This window comes from Nelumbo nucifera, chromosome 8, assembly GCF_055504915.1.
Source record: "Nelumbo nucifera cultivar China Antique chromosome 8, China Antique-T2T, whole genome shotgun sequence".
Classification (NCBI taxonomy): Eukaryota; Viridiplantae; Streptophyta; class Magnoliopsida; order Proteales; family Nelumbonaceae; genus Nelumbo; species Nelumbo nucifera.
Window position 1 is genome coordinate 47,540,946 of NC_142656.1, and position 19,922 is coordinate 47,560,867.

General features: G+C 38.5%; 1 protein-coding gene across 11 annotated transcripts in view; it reads left to right on the forward strand.

Moving 5' to 3' along the window:
• The first annotated feature begins 252 nt into the window (after positions 1-252).
• The window catches only part of LOC104609042 (RING/FYVE/PHD zinc finger superfamily protein), a 41,484-nt gene continuing 21,814 nt past the window's right edge, over positions 253-19,922 (forward strand). For 4 of the 11 annotated variants that reach the window (XM_088893251.1, XM_088893255.1, XM_088893256.1 and 1 more), the window contains exons 1-5: positions 253-423; positions 6,137-6,365; positions 6,573-6,658; positions 7,209-7,355; positions 16,541-16,643. In XM_088893251.1, the coding sequence (XP_088749377.1) occupies positions 259-423; positions 6,137-6,365; positions 6,573-6,658; positions 7,209-7,355; positions 16,541-16,643 (730 nt within the window). In that variant the 5' untranslated portion in view covers positions 253-258. Of the gene's footprint in view, positions 424-496; positions 742-6,045; positions 6,366-6,572; positions 6,659-7,208; positions 7,356-16,540; positions 16,644-19,922 lie in introns of those variants that run through there. The other 7 variants (XM_088893254.1, XM_010275231.3, XM_010275230.3 and 4 more) reach the window with 5 other exon arrangements.

The following is a 19,922-nucleotide window of genomic DNA, read 5'->3' on the forward strand; positions in this document are numbered from 1 at the left end:
AACCTGAACAGCCCACCCGAGCTTCACCAAACCAAAACACCCAAACCCATCTCAAGTTGTGTTGAGTCTTTTGACTGTTTGAGTTGAGCTTAGGCGGGGCTATCAGTTGAATGTCATTACCTCGTACCATTAATCTATTTTGCCACGTGGATAATCTCAATTCAATTAAAACTTACACTTTAAGGATGACACGTGGTACCTGCAATGTCGGCATTTAGTATGTGACATCTCATTGTGTTCTTTGTCTAAGTAGATAAAATGATGACGATGAAGAACAAAGAAGATCGATCTGGTCTGGTGTTTTCTACACGTGGGTCCCTCTCCAAACGAAACAACTATGTTTCGAGTCCTTCGACTTCTCGTTTTCCGTTTGACGGAATAGAGATCGTGATCGGACGGTTGACATTCCCGTCGATAGACCAGGTAGATCTGGCTATTTTAATTAATTAATTAACATTTTGCATCTTAGAAGAAGTGTGTAATGCATATAGTATATACTGTTTTCCCGGTTGGTTTTTTCTTTGGTGCTAAGTCCAAGTCTGTAGTCTTCCTTCTCCCTTCGCTCCCGTCCACATCCTTTCTCTCTCCTTCTGACTTTCTCTCTCTCTCTGTTCAAAGCAAATCTCATTGACGAAGCCCTAGAACCCATTTGATATCTGAGGTGTATTCTCTGATCTTCTGCGTTGACATGTTTCTCTCCTGCAAATTCAGTGTTGATGTTAAAATCTTGCTGGAAACCAGGTACCTTGTCGGTGAATCTCACCAAAATTGCACCCTTTTCCTCTTAATTTCATATATGGATTTGTTTTTTTCGTGCTTTTATTACCGTTCTTCGATTCTTAATGCAGTTTTCTTCGCATTCTTTCTTTCTTATTTTGATGTATTAGATGTGTTTTGGTCTGATTCATTTGATCTCTCTCTCTCTCTCTCTCTCTCTCTGTATCTCTCTCTCTCTCTCTCTCTATATATATATTTTAAATTCTTTTGGGAATGGTTAAAATGTAAAAGATTGAATGTTTTCTTTGATATTTGATCTCTTGTCATACCAAAAGAATTGCATTCTAGACATTTCTTACTGTTCTGTTGTACATTTGTGACAGAGCCATATCGTCTTAAATGTATTATATAATTACATACGTGTGGCATTGGTTTGAACACTAGTTCCTTATTGGTTGTAGTTCAAATAGTGTAGGAGTTATCTAGCTTGTTACAAATGCACCTCGGAGCAGAGAAATAATGCACCATGAACTTCTTTCTCTTGTCAAACTCGGATGATTTTTCCAATTGAAAGGTGTTAGTTACATTCTAACGTTCTTAAATTAATCCATTAATCATTAGAAACCCGTTTAGAAATAGACTTATGTGGAACCCTGAGAATCTAAATCGGCTAGTACCGAAGAAATTACCTGTTCGTGCTAATCCCTTTTCTGGAATGCTGTCAAAAGATAATCCATATGATTTTGGTTTTTTATTTTTTGGTCCTTCTCAACTTTTCCTTCAGGACTAGGCGATAGAATGCTTTTCTTTTCTTTTTGTTTTATTTTGACAGGATCGTTTGTGAAGTTGGTTGTGATATTATTTTATGACCATTGTTACGCTTTGTTGCCTTTCACTGACCTTGATGACCAAGCCCTTATCCTGGTTATTTTCGGGTCTTCCAGTTCAAGCAGTGTTCAAAATAGTAATATTTTGCCCTTTTTGTTTCCTCACAGGTCCACAAGCTGCATTCGACTCCTTCCACTATAATTTCTCCATGATTTCTGTTGAGAATTCATGCCCACAACATCCCTTAACATTTAGCAAGCCAAGTGATTATTTTCAGCTTCCACAATGTGCAATGAAAAAAAAAAACTCTACTGTAGACACATTTAGAAAAAAAGTATATACCAATAAAATAGTTCATATTTTTTGAATTTTAACACTAAATATCTATAGGAAAACATCTAACAATAGTCTTGTTATTAACTTATTATTAATAACATTTCATAGGAAAAGTGACATTCATCTTGTACATTAACTGTTCATTAATGTCTAACAACTCGGAGGAAAAAAAAGAAAATGTGTTACAAAGAAGTGTCCTTCAAAATTCTGTCGTGTGTCAAAATCTGATGCATGTCCAACATGGACACTGTGTCCATTTAAGAGAGTCCATGCAAAACTTTTTTCAGCACATTCCATTTATTGAGCCCCCTCCCCCTCAATTTGAATAATCCTCTGCTGCTTTCCACAATCTCTAATTGCTTCCTAGCCTTTTCAGTGATGGTACTTGTATCTGATCAAAAGAATGAGCTAGCTGAAGTGAATGTTCTAGTGAAATGTATGGGAGTGAACTGGAAGAAAGGAAAGGGGGAGGGGGAAGAAAACATTCAATAAGGTCTGACTTCTGAGGAAAAATATGTGGATGGAAATGGTGATTGAGAAACAATGAATAGCAGGAAATGGCTACTTGTGGTGGAATTTGAGTGCACGTTGCAGGGATGTGGTTCTGTTTGTTGGGTAAACATTTTCATGGAGCCACTCTGTCATTAGGTTTGTGCATTTTGGAGGTAGACCAACCATTCTAGGAGAATTATGAGCTAGAGTAAACTCATTCTTTACATGAAGCTGCTGTTTATGGCACATTATCACAGTCATCCATGGGCACGATCTTCCATTTTGTGATCTTTATGCCACTATTACTATCAATTTCTTGAGTTGATTTAATTCTAAAATATATTTCATATAGGGGAGATCAGCAACTGCAATGACTGACTGTTTAGCCAAGCAAGGGGAAAATAAGGAACAATTTTATTGGGCTTAGTTGTAATTTGATATTTGTTTTCCTTAGTACTCTGTTGCGAGATGTTGCAGCTCGCGCCTCTCCAAGTCCAAGGGATGTTTGAATCAGCTTGAATATTTGATTTAATAAAAGTTTTTACTCATCAATATATTAGCCTACACTGGGTGGGAAAGTCAGCGAATGCACTGGCTGATTGCTTGCCAAACAAGGGGCCAATAGGGAAAGCTTATACTGGGCTGCTTACAATCTTTTCACTATTATTTTTTTTTTCTGTAATTTTCTTTTAAGGAGAGGTTACACCTCATGTCTCTCCTTTGGGATGCCTGTAATAGCTCTCATTGCTTGAATAATACAATTACCACTCAATTATCATATATATATATATATGCCCTAGGAAGAATACATTCCTTAGTTGCTCTTGTGTATTTGATTGGATAAATTTTTCAAGTTCTTTCTTAGTTATCATTCCAGGTTTTGGAGTCTTAAAAGGTTCAAGAGTATGACACCGACATACGTCCAACTCAAACAAATAAAAAAATAATAGAAAGAGAGTAGTATGCTTAGGGTTCAGCTTTTCTATTTCATTGGGTCAGTTTTGGAATGGTTATTGGTTTGTTTAGTTTTAGTATGATTGGTAATGGGTTGGTAGAGTTCTTTTAGTTGTTAAAGTCTATATTTGAGTCTCTCTAGCCTGATCTACTAAAGGGTTCTTGATGCAGTATGGGATTTGGATCAACTGAGTAAACATTTACAAAGTTGGTTTTCGGAAACCCCTCTTAGTACATTTAGGGAGAGGATGACGCAGCACAGAATGAAGCTAATAAGTTCTATGCAAGTTGGGACCATTCCAAGACACATAAGAAGCAGAGATGACACCACCGACCCAACTTAGTAAATATTAACCGATATAGCATCATCACAGAATTTCTATCTTAGTTCATTTTTACCAAGTTGGCACCATCGCAAAGTTTCTATCTTAGTTCATAATTACCAAGTTAGCGTTATAGCGAGATTTCAAATTTGTATTCAATGAGGGCTTTCTTTTTGAAGAGTTTTATTAGGATTCTATTATGGAGTGTTTTCTTAGATTATGATTGCTCAATTAAGACTTTCTTTTTGAGGAGTTTTAGTATGATTCTATTATGGAGTGTTTTCATAGATTAGGAAACTTTCTTGTAGGAGCCATAAGGGTGTATGCCTATATAAAGAGTAGTTAGGGGACGGATAAGACAGTTTTTGATATTGAATTTTCTCTTAATTATTCAGTGAAGAATTCTTCTTCCTGGTAGTTCTACTTATGCTCTTTTCTTTGAAGCTTTTTCAACGTGTTTTGTTTCCATACTGCGCTAGTTCTTCATTATTTCCCATCACAAAACTCAAGCATAGGTTTTCGAAACTGGGGGAATGATGCAAATATGGAAAAAAGGGAAAGAAGCCATAGAAGGAGAAATCAAATTTGTACAGATTTTTGCACCAATGGTAATTTTGTCCATATTAGTTAGCTAAGTGCAATGAACAAAACAATAGCCCTTCATTGGGTAAATGTGCTATGGAGGGGCTCTGATTTCAGGTCTGTCCTCGGCAATTGCATACTTTACCAAGTTGGTGAACAAGCATTAACAAAACTATTTGTTATTTTCACTGGTGATTCCACAATCTTCATTTTCTTTATCTGGAAGATTCTTACCTGTATCCAACTAACATGCTGCAAGAATCTCCTTTAGCATATGGGTAGGGTACCCACAAAAATTGCCCTTCCCATCCCAAACCTGCCTAGGTACCCTAGAACCATCCTGTCCTAAACTCGTTTAACTTTTCCTCCCAATTTCCCAAACCGGTTATGACCCGTTTCACCCATTTAACTTTTCCTATTATTGGTATCATGTTTCAAATTTGAAATTCAAATTCAATTACCAATAACAGGTTTGGGAGATGGGTCTAGGAAAAGTTTGAAGTTGTAAACAGTAGAAATCACTATTTGCTGATTCAGTCAAGCTTCTTGTGAGAGAAAGAGGGGGAAGGTGAAGATTTCAGCAGTAGAGAAGGAAGGAGAAGAAGAAAAGAGTAGGAGGTCAACTAGAGTTATGAGAAAGTTAACCCTAGCCGCCAGCCCCTCATTATATTTATATTTAACTTAAAGATGAGATATTACAAGGATGCCCTTAGTAGGGCGGCTACTAAAACTGAATAGTCACAACTTTAAAAAATAAAAAACTAATGGGCCGAAGGCCCAACAACTTCCTAATTAAATAAAAACAAACTAAAGACAAACCGGGCCACTCAACATAAACTATTAAAATATATTTTCTTATGTATAGAGTTGTTACAGCTGTAGATTATATATAATTCATATATTTTTAATATATATTTGAATTTCCATGGCATATCCATGTGTATCTTAACTTTTTCACCGTATCCATGCGTATCCAAAATCCAGATATATTTCTTTAAATTGTCTCTTCAATATTTTTTTTGAAAAAGGCAAAGTATAGTATACTGAACCTTGCACCTGATTTTACATCACATAAGTAAAATGTCACACCCCTCCTAAGTAGAAATGGTGTGGTAGGCTAGTGCTAAACATGCCTATAATGGGAGATGCAAGGGCAAGGGGTTGAATCCTCTCTCAATCCTTTTTACTATGTATAGTAGTTCTTATAAAATACATAAGATATATTTGATAATATATACACGGATTTATAATTGGGTTTGGGTATTGGTACCCTAAGGTCAAAACCCAAACCCTATAGGGTTTTGATAAACAGGTCCTATTAGAGTCGGGTACCTGAAAATTCCCATAAAATTGTCATTTCTAATCTCCTTTGGAGCAATGTGGTATAAGCAGGTTCAATGCGACCTGTGCCCTCAACATGAACTGACATCTACTGCAAGTTTTAGGTGTTTCCAGAAGGAGGGTTTCCTTCCCCAAGATTGGTAACCTCTTTCTAAGTGGATCATTGGATGCACTATTTGGCAATGTGGTATGATGGTTTTAAATCTCAAAAGACTTTTTTTTTGTTTTTTCAAAATAAAGTGTACTTAATGAAGGGATAATTCTAATTTATAATATAGTTTTCAGGTTATTAATTTAGAGATGCAAAATCAAGGGGTAACTTGATGTGTTCTTTTACCTGATTTTTATTTAATATTATTCTACAAATTGCTTCACCTCATATCTCATGGGTTGCATAGTTATAAACTTTTCTTCTTTACATCTTTCTGTATAACATTTTATCTGATGATGTTGTTTCTTTTCTCCTTTGTAGGATCTGTAATTTCTCTAGAAATGGTCAGAATTCATGCCTATGGTGACATCTGGCATATTCTTATCTTGATTAGAAATTCTTCGCAATGCAGTTGGTCTCAAATGATGGTCAAACTGAAGATGTTTCAGAAAAAGAGCCTATTTTAAGTCAAACCACCATTACACGCAGATCTGAGGAACCCTCTTCTTCATGTGAAATTAGACTTGTGGGTGGTGACTGCTGTGAAGCTGATGATGATCGTCAAAGTTTTGATGCTGATGAAAGTTGCAGTCTGGTGAATGGAGACCAGCCACAATGTCGGATTTGTCTTGATACTGAAGGTTGAATCTACCCACTGTTACTGGTGTTTTTTTTTTCACAGGAATCTAATCTGCAGCCTGAATACTGCATCTTGTCTTTCTTTCAAGAAAAGTTCCTTTACTTTTTTTTCTGTTTCGGCATAGCTGGTGGTAACTGTTAGTGGTATCTTTTATATGAGTTTCTTTCCAGTCTGGTTCCATTGAGGAAGTGACTTTTTCAATGTATAGGTGAAGATCTGATAGCACCTTGCCATTGCAAAGGCACACAGAAGTATGTACATCGATCATGTCTTGATCACTGGAGATCAACTAAGGTATATAACAGAAACAAAAGAAGAGGGGATTGTTAGATGTTGCTGAACTGCTAAATGCTTAACTATATTAGAAATTTGAGCTGTTTCTGTATTTATTGGTATTTTTATTTGCTACTCCTACTTTTTTTTCTTTTTGGAGGCACCTGGCCTGCATACTTTATTTTTTTGATCTATTATAAATTTGGATATTAGTAGGAGACTACATTTCCCAATATTTTCAACAAATAAATTCACTTGTCAAGAAAATTAAGGAGTTATCTAGATTTTGGGTTTCTTAGGTCAGTCCATCTGAGACTTCACATTTATATTGAACAACAGAAGTGTCCTTGTCTTAGCTGGATGCTTGGATATTGCTACTGTTCTGCATGTTTGACTAGCAGGTTAAACATTTTGTAATTAGATAATAGCCTGCAGAAGAGGAGGTTGATCTTTTGTTCACATTGACCTCATTTGTAGCTATGAATTGGCACTAACATTATTATAAGTACTATGACTTTTATTTTCCTAATGTGGAGAGGGTTAGCTATTATTTATTTGCTCTTTTGTGCAGGAGGGCTTTGCTTTTGCCCACTGTACAGAGTGCAGGGCAGTGTTCATACTACGAGCAAATGTCCCACCAGATCGATGGTGGTTGAGATTGAAATTTCAACTCCTGGTTGTTAGGGATCATGCATTTATTTTTGTCATTGTCCAGTTGGTAAGATGATTACTTTTCTTCTCATTATTATCTGTGCCAGTGTTGCATGGACTCTCCTTAAATGAACTATCTGTGTCAGGCATGTGTCTGATTCTGACAGTCCATGGATTGTCAAGGGATACTAAACATAATATTTTCTTTTTCACCTAGCTATTTGACATAAATGAATGTCTAATATACTTCTTTTCCTATAAAACATTACTCGGTAACAAAGACAAAATTTTAGATCTTTTTCAATACGTATATAATATTAGATTTCTTTTTGTTTAACATTTCTCTATGCTTTTCTTGAATTGTATGTTTGAAATTTTTAGTGCGCTTTTTATTGAAGGGTTATTGGTGTACAGAATAGTTATTGAAAAAAACAAACATATGACAAGTTAGCAAAGTTATTTTAATCAAAATTTCAACCATTTCACAACTTGCAATCCAAAGTATTTTCCAAGGATTAAAATGTAGTGTTGGTGGAAATATCAGTCATCCAAATAATAGGAAACATGTCAGAAATGCTAGAAACATTGTACGGAAATATTGTTAAAAGAACAGCCATGGTAGAAACATTGTGAATTTTGCAAAAATATAGAATGCTATTATGTAATGATAAAAATGCGTAGGTAGACCCTTTTTAAATTGTTGTCTTGTTTAAGATCATCAAACAATGCTAAGAAACTATGGTTAATAGCTAAAATAATATACTATGATGTTGTCCTGTAAACTTTAAGAGCTAAAACTACATAATAGATTGAGTTCAAACAAAATTAAAACCCATAGAAAGTGCAAATGATTCTAATAGATCAGCGAAGTAATTTATTATACAATAAAACTAAGCTTTAACTTTATGTTTTCAAAGAAGTTCAAGCTGGCTAAAAGAAGCAACCGTGTCCATTAGGAGGGCAATAATACTGCTACTCATTATCTAAAATATTGTTGCCAACTTATGTCATAATACTATCTTTTGTACTCCACATAACACTGGTAATTTTCATTAGGGAATATATTGGTTCCAGTAATATTTCATTTTAGTACCCATGGAAATGAAAATATGTCATGGAAATATTAGGAAATATATGTACACTTTAAACCTATTTTCATGTGATTTAGGTAACTATGAATTTCCAAGGTGCTCGCAAGTTTTAGTTTGTTGCAATAGTTGTCACTGAAGTTGGAGCCTTGGAGGCTATTTGCATAAAATAATAAAAAATAAAATAAAATAAAATAAGAAAGAAGGAAAAACCCTCAAATGATGGTGTGAAGTTGTATTTCTTTACATGTAAATTATCTATTGTAAAACTTTTACTGTGTTATCTTAATTGGAGGTACACCAATTATTGTGTTTAGGGATGGCAATGGGTAGAGGTACCCATGAAAATTGCCCTTCTCATTTCTGAACCTGTTTAGGTACTCTTTGATCCCAAACCTGTCCCAAGGGGCTAGAAAGATTTCCCCTTTGGTGGATTCTCAAAGTATGGACTCGAAAGAGTATGATTGTTCAGAAAAAAACAACTCGGACTGAATTTAATTTAAAAGAGGCTCCTGTTGAAGTGTCGGCGGGGGATAAGGCAATAGAGAAAAGAGGAGTGGACTTGAAGACTCTAGTTGACAGAGAGGTGGAAACCAGCAAGTCTCAGGGATTGTTCTTTTTCGGAGGAGAGGACTTTGCTAGATGATCTTTTGAAGCTTTGGAGAAAAAGAGGAAGGTTGAAAGCATGACAAAGGTTCCTGAAGCGTTAGGGGGAGAAATCTGGGATGAGGAAGGAGGTCCAGATGAGTTTGATGAGGTGGAAGATTGATTGCGCATAGTATTTGCTTGGCTGGAGTAGTGTTTGCTGTGCTAGTGCATTCTCATGTTTTCTTTCCTTGTTTCTTCTTTGTTGTAGGCAGCTAGCTGAAGTAGTTGATGGGTCTGGGGGGTGTTATCTTAAGTTCTTAACACCTGCCTTTACTTTGTATTCAGCTTTTCTTTTTTCAATAAAATTTTCTTGTTATTTATCAAAAAAAAAAACCCCTCCCAAACCCATTTAAGTGTTCCTCCTAATTTCCCAAACCCACCCCATTCCAAACCTGTTAACCCTGTCCCAACCCATCTCACCTGATTATCATTTGACATATCCTATTATTATTGACATCATTTTTCAAATTTGAAATTCAAATTTAGTTACCTTAATCAATATCCATTAAACTCACCATCAACTCTATTTAGCATTCCATTTATCATAATTGACTCCATAACCAACCTTATTTAACACACCACTTATAACGTTGATTAACTCCATTAATTATCTCCATCTCATAATTAACTCAATTAATTCCATGTAAGTATATTTAATACCAGTCTTGCATAAAACTATGATGTTAGAAGGATTTGAACCCAGGTTGCCTATTTGAAACATAAGTATTTTAACCACTAGGCTATGTCATGATGTCTTGTTAAACTAGCATTGATAAGCAACCATATAATATCATGCGTATTAAAGTACAAAAAAAAATCATTGTAAATACCTAGGTCTTGAGCCATAAATCCCATAATCAAACCAGATCTGAATGATTTTGCCTCTATAATCTCAATTATCCATTCAAGAGATTTTTATTGGATGACTAGTTTCATAAGAAAAGTTATTTTTTCATTTTTCTACTATACATAACAGCATTACCTATTAAATTTTGTAACCTTTTACATGATCATTAATGAGATTTATAATGTTAGTTTGTTAGGCTATGCAGATGTGTGTGTATCAATGTTTCCTTGGGACATTCCAATAGTTTATACATCCCATTTTTATGGTGAAATTACACTTCACATAAAGTCATAAACTGTTAAAATATATGTTTCTTATGTATGGAGTCATTAGAGCTGTAGATTTGCCAAAATTCATATGTTTTTAATATATGTTTGAATTTCCATGGTGTATCCACGTGCATCTTCATTTTTTTCATTGTATCCATACATATCTAAAGCATATCCGAAATCCAAATACGTTTCTTTTAGTTGCACCTTCAATATTCTTTTCATTTTTCGATAATTTGAACCTTGCACCCAGTTTTACATCACATAAATAAAATGTGATGCCCCTCTTAGAAAGAAATAATGTGATATTCCAGTGCTAAAGATGCCTATATAGATAGATAGATAGATGGGTTTATAATCGAGTATTGGTAGCAGGTACCCACATTAAGTATAATTGGGTTCAGGTACCGGGTACCCTAAGGCCAAATCCCAAATTTGTCCCAAATCCTATAGGGTTTTGATAAATGGGTCCTATTAGGGTCAGGATGGGTTGGATACCCTAAATTCCCGGGAAATTGCCATTCCTAATTGTGTTCTCTTATTGTAAATTATCTATTGTAAATCTTTTATTGTTTTCTAGTAGAATACTGATTTGGGAACTTAAAAGACCCATTTATCATGAGTAAGTGAGATAATTGATGAACTTGCCATTTCTTAAGTGACTAACACCTTTTACTCTACATCACATAGGATTTAGTGTGTTTTGTCATGGTATGGCTTGTTAGTTTATTGGCAATACTGAAGTTGTTCCTGTTATGATTCAGCCTGCCTTAGAATTCTATCTGTCTGAGATCGGTTAGGTAGAGAGAAGTAGAAAGGTGGAAGAAAGAGAGAAAGAGAGAAGGGGAAATTCTGGTTCGAGCTGGAAGTCTCAACATAACCTCCTCCCAGTCGGCCAGACAGAACTTATATTATTAAAAATGATTGAAAAGACATATGTGCCCTTATTTAAGTTAGGAGCACCGGTTCCAACACAACATTACAGATCAGCAACATTAATCTAGGTATAAAGACAGAAATACCCCTACGCTAACACTCCCCCTCAAGCTGGTGAGTATATATCATATACTCCCAGCTTGTTACATATGTAGTCCACTCTTCCCTGACTCAAGCCTTTTGTAAATAAGTCAGCCCACTGATTTCTTGTATTAACATGTGTAGTGTCTAGTTCTCCATTCAGCACCTTTTCCCTCACAAAGTGGCAGTCAACTTCAATGTGCTTGGTTCTTTCATGAAACACCAGATTAGAGGAAATATGAATTGCAGTCTGATTATCACAATAGAGCTTCATTGGAGTGTTGATGTTGTACCCTACTTTCTGTAGAAGGTCCTTAGCTACACTAATTCACAAGCGGTGTGCGCCATAGCCCTATATTCTGCTTCTGCACTGCTTTTTGCCACAACATCTGCTTCTTACTTTTCCATGTCACCAGGTTACCTCCCGAGAAAGTGCAATAGCCTGTAGTAGACCGCCTATTAGACATAGAACCGGCTCAGTCAGCATCAGAATACCCTTCTATTTCAAGTTTTCCGCCACTCTTGTATATCAGACCGCGACCCGGAGCCCCTTTTAGATACTTCACAATTCTCAGAACTGCATTCCAATGAGGAATCAGAGGTTTTTGCATGAACTGGCTTACCACACTAACCACAAATGAGATGTCTGGTCTAGTAATGGTTAGGTAGTTCAGTTTACCCACAAGTCGTCGATATCTGCCAGGGTCTTCAAACACTTCACCCATATCACTGCTTAGCTTGGTATTTGTGTCCATGGGTGTTTCAGCTGGTTTGGCACCCAACAAGCCTGTTTCTTCTAGCAAATCAAGCACATATTTTCTCTGGCATAGGTTAATACCATACTTGGATCTTGCTACCTCTATCCCCAAGAAGTATTTCAACTTACCAAGATCCTTTATCTGAAAATGATCCTGCAGATAAGTCTTCAGCCTGTTAATACCCATGTTATCATTTCCAGTAATAACAATATCATCTACATACACCACCAATAGTATTTTTCCTCCCGGAGAGTCATGACTAAATACAAAATGGTCAACTTTGCACTGTTTCATACCAAACTTTTTTACCACCTCACTGAACCTACCAAACCATGCTCGGGGAGACTGTTTAAGCCCATATATAGCCTTCCTTAGTCTGCACACCTTATCATCCTCCCCCTGAGCAACAAACCCTGGAGGTTGCTCCATGTAGACCTCCTCGAGTAAGTCACCTTGCAAAAAGGCATTCTTGATATCAAACTGATATAGTGGCCACTCATACATGGCTGCAAGAGAGATCACAACACGAACTGACCCTATCTTAGCAACTGGTGAGAAGGTCTCTGTGTAGTCAATACCATAGGTTTGGGAGTACCCTTTTGCAACCAATCGCGCTTTCAGGAGTTCAACACTACCATCAGGCAGATACTTAACCGTATAAACCCATTTACAACCGACAACTTGCTTCCCAGGAGGAAGAGCAGCGAGGTTCCAAGTATGATTATGATGAAGGGCAGAGAGTTCTTCTTCCATGGCTCGACACCACCCTGGAGAGGCAAGGGCTTCCTGGACATCCTAGGGACAACAACTGATGATAACAAGGTGACAAACTGGCGATGGTAAGTGGAAAGGTGAGTAAGTGAAACATAATTAGAAATATGATGAAGGGTGCAAGTGCGTTTACCTTTCTGCAAAGCAATGGGGAGGTCAAGCTCAGATGTTGAGTGCGGGTCTGGTGCCGGATCCGTCGACGAGATGTAGTCGGAGTAGTAGCTGGTACACGTGGGCGATGTGTATACACATGACGGATAGGTGGGCATTCAACAGGTGGTGGCACCGGAGGCAAGGATTTGGTCACGGCTGGAACCAAGGGAAGAGGGTCGACAACGGGTAGTGGAAGAGGAGGAGGTGATGAGGAGGAAGAAGCATCACCGGACCCCAAAAAGAACGGAGTAGACTCAAAGAAGGTGACATCAACACACACAAAGGACCGTCGAGAACTAGGATGGTAATACCTATACCCTTTATGGGTTCGAGAATAGCCAAGGAAGATGCACTTAAGAGAACGGGCATCGAACTTGTCATTCCCGGGACCCAGATTATGGATGAAGCAAACACACCCAAATACCCTTGGCGTAAGAGGAAACGGAGACAAAGCGGGAAACAAGACCTGAAACGGAGAATGACCATCAAGGATGAACGTGGGCATCCGATTAATCAGAAAGCATGAGGTAAGCACTGCATCACTCCAAAAGGGTTTGGGAACATGCAAGTGATGCATGAAGAATCTTGCTGTTTCCAGGAGATGGCGATTCTTTCTCTTAGCCACCCCGTTTTGTTGTGGGGTGTAGGTACATGAGGTCTGATGTATAATGCCGTGTTGGTCTAGGTATTTCTGAAATGATGAGGATAAATATTCGCGACCATTATCAGAACGGAAAACTTTGATGTGGGTATTAAATTGGTTACGAATCTCAGCATAAAATTTCTGAAAAATGGTAAACAATTCACTTCTTTCTTTCATTAGATAGAGCCACGTCATCCTTGAAAAATCATCTACAAAAATGACAAAATATCTGTATCCATTATATGACATCACTTTATAAGGACCCCAAACATCTGAATGAATTAAAGAAAAAGGACTCGACACACAGTTATCAACCCTAGAACTAAAGGGAACACGATGGTGTTTCCCAAACTGACACGACTCACAATCCAAAACAGAAAGCTGACTCAAGGACGAAACCAAAGACTTCAAGACTTTTAGCGACGGATGACCAAATCGGCAGTGCTACTGGAGAGGAGAAAGGGATGACTGGAGAGCTGTTGAAGTTCTACCACCACCACCGTCAAGATAATACAGTCCACCAGCTTCATGCCCTTCACCAATCTTCATCCCCGTCTTGAGATCCTGAAAAAGACACATAGAAGGATAAAAGGTAATGGAGCAGTTAAGTGATTTGGTTAGTTTACTAACAAACATAAGATTAAAAGGCAATTTAGGAACATACAAAACTGAGGAGAGGGATACAGGATCTAGGTCAACATTACCAACACCACAAATTGAGGATGCGGAACCATTAGCAAGGGTGACAGATTGTGATGTTGAGCAATGAGATAAGGAAGAAAACACACTTGGAGTTCCAGTCATGTGATCGGAGGCTCCAGAGTCAATGATCCAGGGATTGGGTGTGGATGCCAGACAAGCCATACCTGAGTGAGCGAAAGTCACCGTGTTCTTCTATGATTGGATAAACCTCTCATATTCATCACGGGGAACACTCACCATCTCCTTCACGGGACCATCTGTGGGTGTAGGAGGTATCTGATCAAATGAATGATTCTTCTGTCTAAAGCTGGAGCTTGAGTCACCAGTCGTGGCATGATTGGCCCAGGTTGAGGGTGGACCATGTAGATCATAACAATAGTTAATGGTATGTCTATCCATACCACAATGAGTGCACTTCCTCGGGCCTGAGCCACGTCCTCTACCACGGGCTCTCCCTGAATCTCTGCCCCCAGTACGACCACCACCACGATTATAAGTAGGTCCACCATTGCCACTTCGGCCATACACAGAACCACTACCACCACCACGGCCAGACTGAGCTCCCCTAGCTCCACCTCTAGTACCACGGCCTCTCGATACAGCAAAGGCAGATCTATCTGAGATATTAGAGTTCTCATTAGATCCGATAGAAATCCTCCGGAGTTGAGCAAATACCTCTTCTAAGGAGGGAAGAGCTGATCCTCCTAATATCTGAGCCCGTACTGGTTCATATTCAGACTTCAGTCCCACCAAAAATCTAGTCACATCAAGCTGTTCTCTCTATTGCTGCTGAATCTTGACATCAGAAGTGAGAGGGTGATAGACATTCAACTCATTACGTATGTTTTTCATGTTGGCATAGTACTCCTCAAGACTCTGATTGCCCTATTGCAGGTTAAAGTACTCTTGATACAGCTGATACACTGGTTGTATTGTCCTGACCCGAATACAATTTCTTCGCATGGTCCCACACATCTTTGGCAGTGTCAAGAAACATGAAGTTTACACTAATTCTGGGTTCCATACTATTCCACAACCATGTGATGATCTGAGCATCCTCTTGCTCCCAGTCTTCATACTCGTGAGAGTCAGTGGAGGGTTTCTCCTCTCTTATGTGTTTTACCTTCTTCTTTGCCTTTAGAAAGACTTCGACGGATTTAGCCCAAGGCACATAATTCTCTCCATTTAGTTTAATGGAGGTCATCTGAACATTCAGGTAGTCTGTAGGCAAAATCACACTAGGTTTACAATCACTGTTATCTCCCATTATGTTATCACCGATTCTGCACACTTGCTGAATTCTATTACCACTGAATTCTGCACACTGCACACAACTAGATCACACCTGTCACACTGGTTTCAGCACTTGTTGTTGCTGAAAAATGTGCTCTTTACACCACAAACCCTACTCCTACGACTACCTGAAATCTCACCACTATATGATCATAACTCTTCCTTCGAAATACACAAAAACCAGCATAAACCCTAGCACATTACTGTCTGAAACCCTAGCATATGGTCTGAAACACACTTCTTATTTGATCCATAACAGATATCATGCACTGAGATCTCTTACCTTATCACTGAAGTAACAACCACACGAGCAGGAAATCAGTCCACACACGACAGCCACTGCACCACATAGATCGGCCCTCTATTCTTCATCGATTAGGAGAGCGATCTTAGAAACCACAGCAACTGACCACACACGACCTGACTAGAGGCATAGAAACTTCCAAGGGAAGAGGGCGATCACTCCTTTTCAGCCCTTTCCCTTATCTCCAATCGAATGCAGAAAAAAAAGGAGAAACCCTAGATAGGGTGTGCAAAGAATAGAAATCTAGGCAGATTCAATCAGCTCTGATACCATGTTATGATTTGGCCTGCCTTAGAATTCTATCTGTCTGAGATCGGTTAGGTAGAGAGAGGTAGAAAGGTGGAAGAAAGAGAGAAAGAGAGAAGGGGAAATTCTGGTTCGAACTGGAAGTCTCAACATAACCTCCTCCCAGTCGGCCGGACAGAACTTATATTATTAAAAATGATTGAAAAGACATATGTGCCCTTATTTAAGTTAGGAGCACTGGTTCCAACACAACATTACAGATCAGCAACATTAATCTAGTTATAGAGACAGAAATACCCCTACGCTAACAGTTCCAATATGAGTTCTCTATGAACTACTACTAATAATAATTATTTTATAGATTTTAGGATCATTCACATGAAGGAATTTGATTGATTAGATATCAAGCTTCTTTCTTTTACAATTTTCTGAATAAGGCAAGAGTGTATCTAGAAATATCTCTAATGTGGTTTTGATGGTTAATGAACTCAAGTTGGGAAATGCTTTTGGTAGGTTGTAGCCTTCTTGGGTATGCTGGTATACAAATTCTATGGAGAGGAGCTGAGGGAAATGTTTGGTTATGAAGAGCACCCATATGGATTTTACACAATGGCAGGTTTGTTTATCTTTCAATCTGACAGTGTATGCATATTCATGATTTGTTTTTCTTCTTTTTAGCTTCATGATAGTTTTTCTTTTTGAAAGAAAGAAAGAAAAAGGAGCTGAAGAAGGATTCTTGTATGTAGAGGGCTATAAGAAAAAGCATGCTTGAAAAAGACCCATTTTTAATTCCCTAGGAAAAAATGCTTAGTTAGCTTAGAAATAGGCATAATAAATACCAACAAACTTTCCCAGGACACACCAAGAATAGCAGGTCTCAAACCCTTTAGATCACCAGTTGAGCTGAAACATGTTCATCCTTTGCATGCAACAAGTTGGGCGATTTTCCTCATCATCATCAAGATAGAGGCTTAGACAATTCTTTTTTTCCATCCTTTCCTAGCTTGGAAGGAGCTTGACACAATCAAGAGAATTGTCCAAGCCTCTTTCTTCAAAGAGAAAAATTAAAAGAGAAATAGGAAATGCAATCTTTCGCAGAGGTGACAGCTGGAAGAGGCGGTAAAACCTCTTCAAACTTAAATCTGCGCTAATCTTCAAACCGATGATTGAACCAAGCGAACCATGGGTTCAGGTGCGTGGTTCAGCCCAAAGACTGGCTGACAGTAGTAGGGGTCTATCATCGTCTCTTTCGACCCCTATTGCTCACCCTCCTGCTGCGGCTTTGTTGTAAGTTGCAGAGCCACCCCTAAAGCTCCATGAGACACCAGCAAAGGAGGCGCTGCCACATGGGTATGGAAGCCGGTGTCGGCAAACAACTCCACATCTCCTGATAAGTCCAATCCAAAATTTAATAGACATGAGAGTTACGAATCTGAAGAGGAAAGTGACTAGGAAGACCTAAGGTAAGAGGTGTATGAGTCGGAGCTAGAAGATAGTATCAGAAGTGTTAACACTGCTAAAACTTGCATCTTGTGGGACGATGAAATGTTGGGAACAGAGATTTTGTTTGAAGAATCCTCTAGCTACTCCAGCTTGGTTCCAAGAGAAGAATTGGGTGCTAGTCCTGCCCTAGTCTATGTGGCGGACTCAGTTTCAGTCAGTAGAGAAGATGGAGAACTCCTAGGGGAGGCACAACATCAAGATACTAATAAAGGAGTGCCGGATCTTGGCACTAACCTGGACAAAGAAGCACAAGAGGAACAAAAGGTAGATGCTATATTAGACTTGCCTGCCAAGGTTTCTGAATCAGTGGGTATTGATCAAGGGAAGGATTCTGACTTGCTGGTTCAGGGAGTCCCTAACCCCTCTTCTTTATGTTTACCTTTTCAGTTTGCGAGTCCTTTTCAAGTCCCCTCTAATTTATGCTTCTCTGATTGCACAGGGCCATCCAGTGCCATTCCTCGTGGTAATCTCTCAATTGGAAGTGCCACAGCTCAAGATTCTGACCTATCGGACAACAGTTTAGAACAAGAGAGCTAGAATCTGGTCCTTAATCCTGGAAAACCTATTTGACCCGACCCTAGATTCGGAGAATAACCACCCCATCACTCAACCAAAGATTGTACCCCGAACTTTAACCCAGGTGGGAGCATGGAGGCTGAATCAGGAGGAGAAAGAAGAGTCAGAAGGAAAGAGAAGAGTGGGAAGGAAGATTGAAGGAAGTAAGATATATTTGAAGAAGAAAGGAAAGCAAAGAAGAAGGAAGCAAAGCGAGTTAGAGAATCTTAAGTGTGGAATAAATTATGAGAAGACGGAAGAGAGGAGCCTGAAAAGAAAAAGAGGGGAATACTAGGCAGCTATTGATAAGGGTTCACAAGTAGGTTGAAATGAAGATAATCAGCTGGAATGTAAGAGGTCTAGGAAGTGCCAAAAAGAGGAGGACAATCAGGAATACTCACAGAAAAGAAAGACCAGATCTGATCTTGATTGAAGAAACAAAACTATTAGAGATGAATAGAAGATGGATAAGAAGCTTTTGGTGAGGCAGGGGCCTAAACTGGTCTTATGCCCCATCATGGGGAACCTCAGGAGGGATTTTGACCATTAGGAGGAATGAGGAAATGGAATGTGTGGAGGAATTGATTGATTGGTAGATTTTCAGTCTCCCTAAAAATTAGAAGATCATCGGATGGGAGAGAATGGGTGGTAACCAATGTATATTGTCCTAACTCCTATAGAGACATGGAGGCTTTTTGGGAGGAGTTATGTGCTATTAGGGGAATTTGGGAGTGATCATGGTGTGTGGGAGGTGATTTCAATGTCATCAGCTTTTTGGGGAAAACAAACAACCCGAACCAAGGAATCACTACTAGCATGAGAAAGTTTAATAGCTTAATTGATTTCCTTGAACTGTGTGAACCTCCGATGCTACGGGTGGACTATACTTGGTCAAATTTTCAATCCCCCCTAACCAGTTCCAAACTGGATAGGTTTCTCATTACTCCCGATTGGGAAGAATTGTGGGCCTCAATAGTAAGTGAAAGGGCTACCTCGGGTTACTTCAGATCATTGCCCCATTTCCATTGAAAAAGAAATTCTAGGGGGTGGCCCTACTCCATTCAGATTTGAAAATATGTGGTTTGAGGATCACACATTTAAGACCAAATTGAAGGATTGGTGGCATGAACTCAGGCCCTTGGGGAGTTTGAAAATGTTAAGCTTTGTGAGGAAATTAAAGAGGCTAAAAGGGAAAATAAAAGAATGGAATAAAGAGCATTTTGGAAGGGTAGAAGAAATAAAAGATAAAATAGTGAGGAAGATTGAGGAGCTAGGCAAGAAAGAGGCTATTAGAAATTTATTAGAAGAAGAGAGAGAGGATTGATGGAAACTCAAGCAAGAATTGGAAGAAATATTAAGGAGGAAATCTGTTGGAGACAAAAACCAAGTTGTTAATGGATTGTTGAAGGAGATGGCAACACTAAGTTTCTCCACGCAATTGCAAATGAAAGGAGAAAGAAAACTTTAATCCTTAGCGTAGAGGAGGGGGGTCAGGTGTTAGATAGTGTATGCCCTTAGCTCCAATCAGAATGATGTACATTATGACATTTAATGTAAATGAATAAAGTACATATTTGATTCATGTTATTATGGTGTGTTTCTGTGTAATACCCTTAAACTGGACACATATGAGATTCATGTTAGTTTAGAATCTTCACAGCCGTTGGATAGATTTGGGGAGAGTTATCCTGCCAAGGTTGACACTGATGTGCCGCCAAATTGGTTGGGGTGGCTTGTCTCAGCTACCAGGGTGAGACCTGAGGTACATGCAGCGTGGGTTTTCTTGAAACCCTGAATCGGACCAGAATTCCAGTATTGCCCTGGACCTTGGAGATAG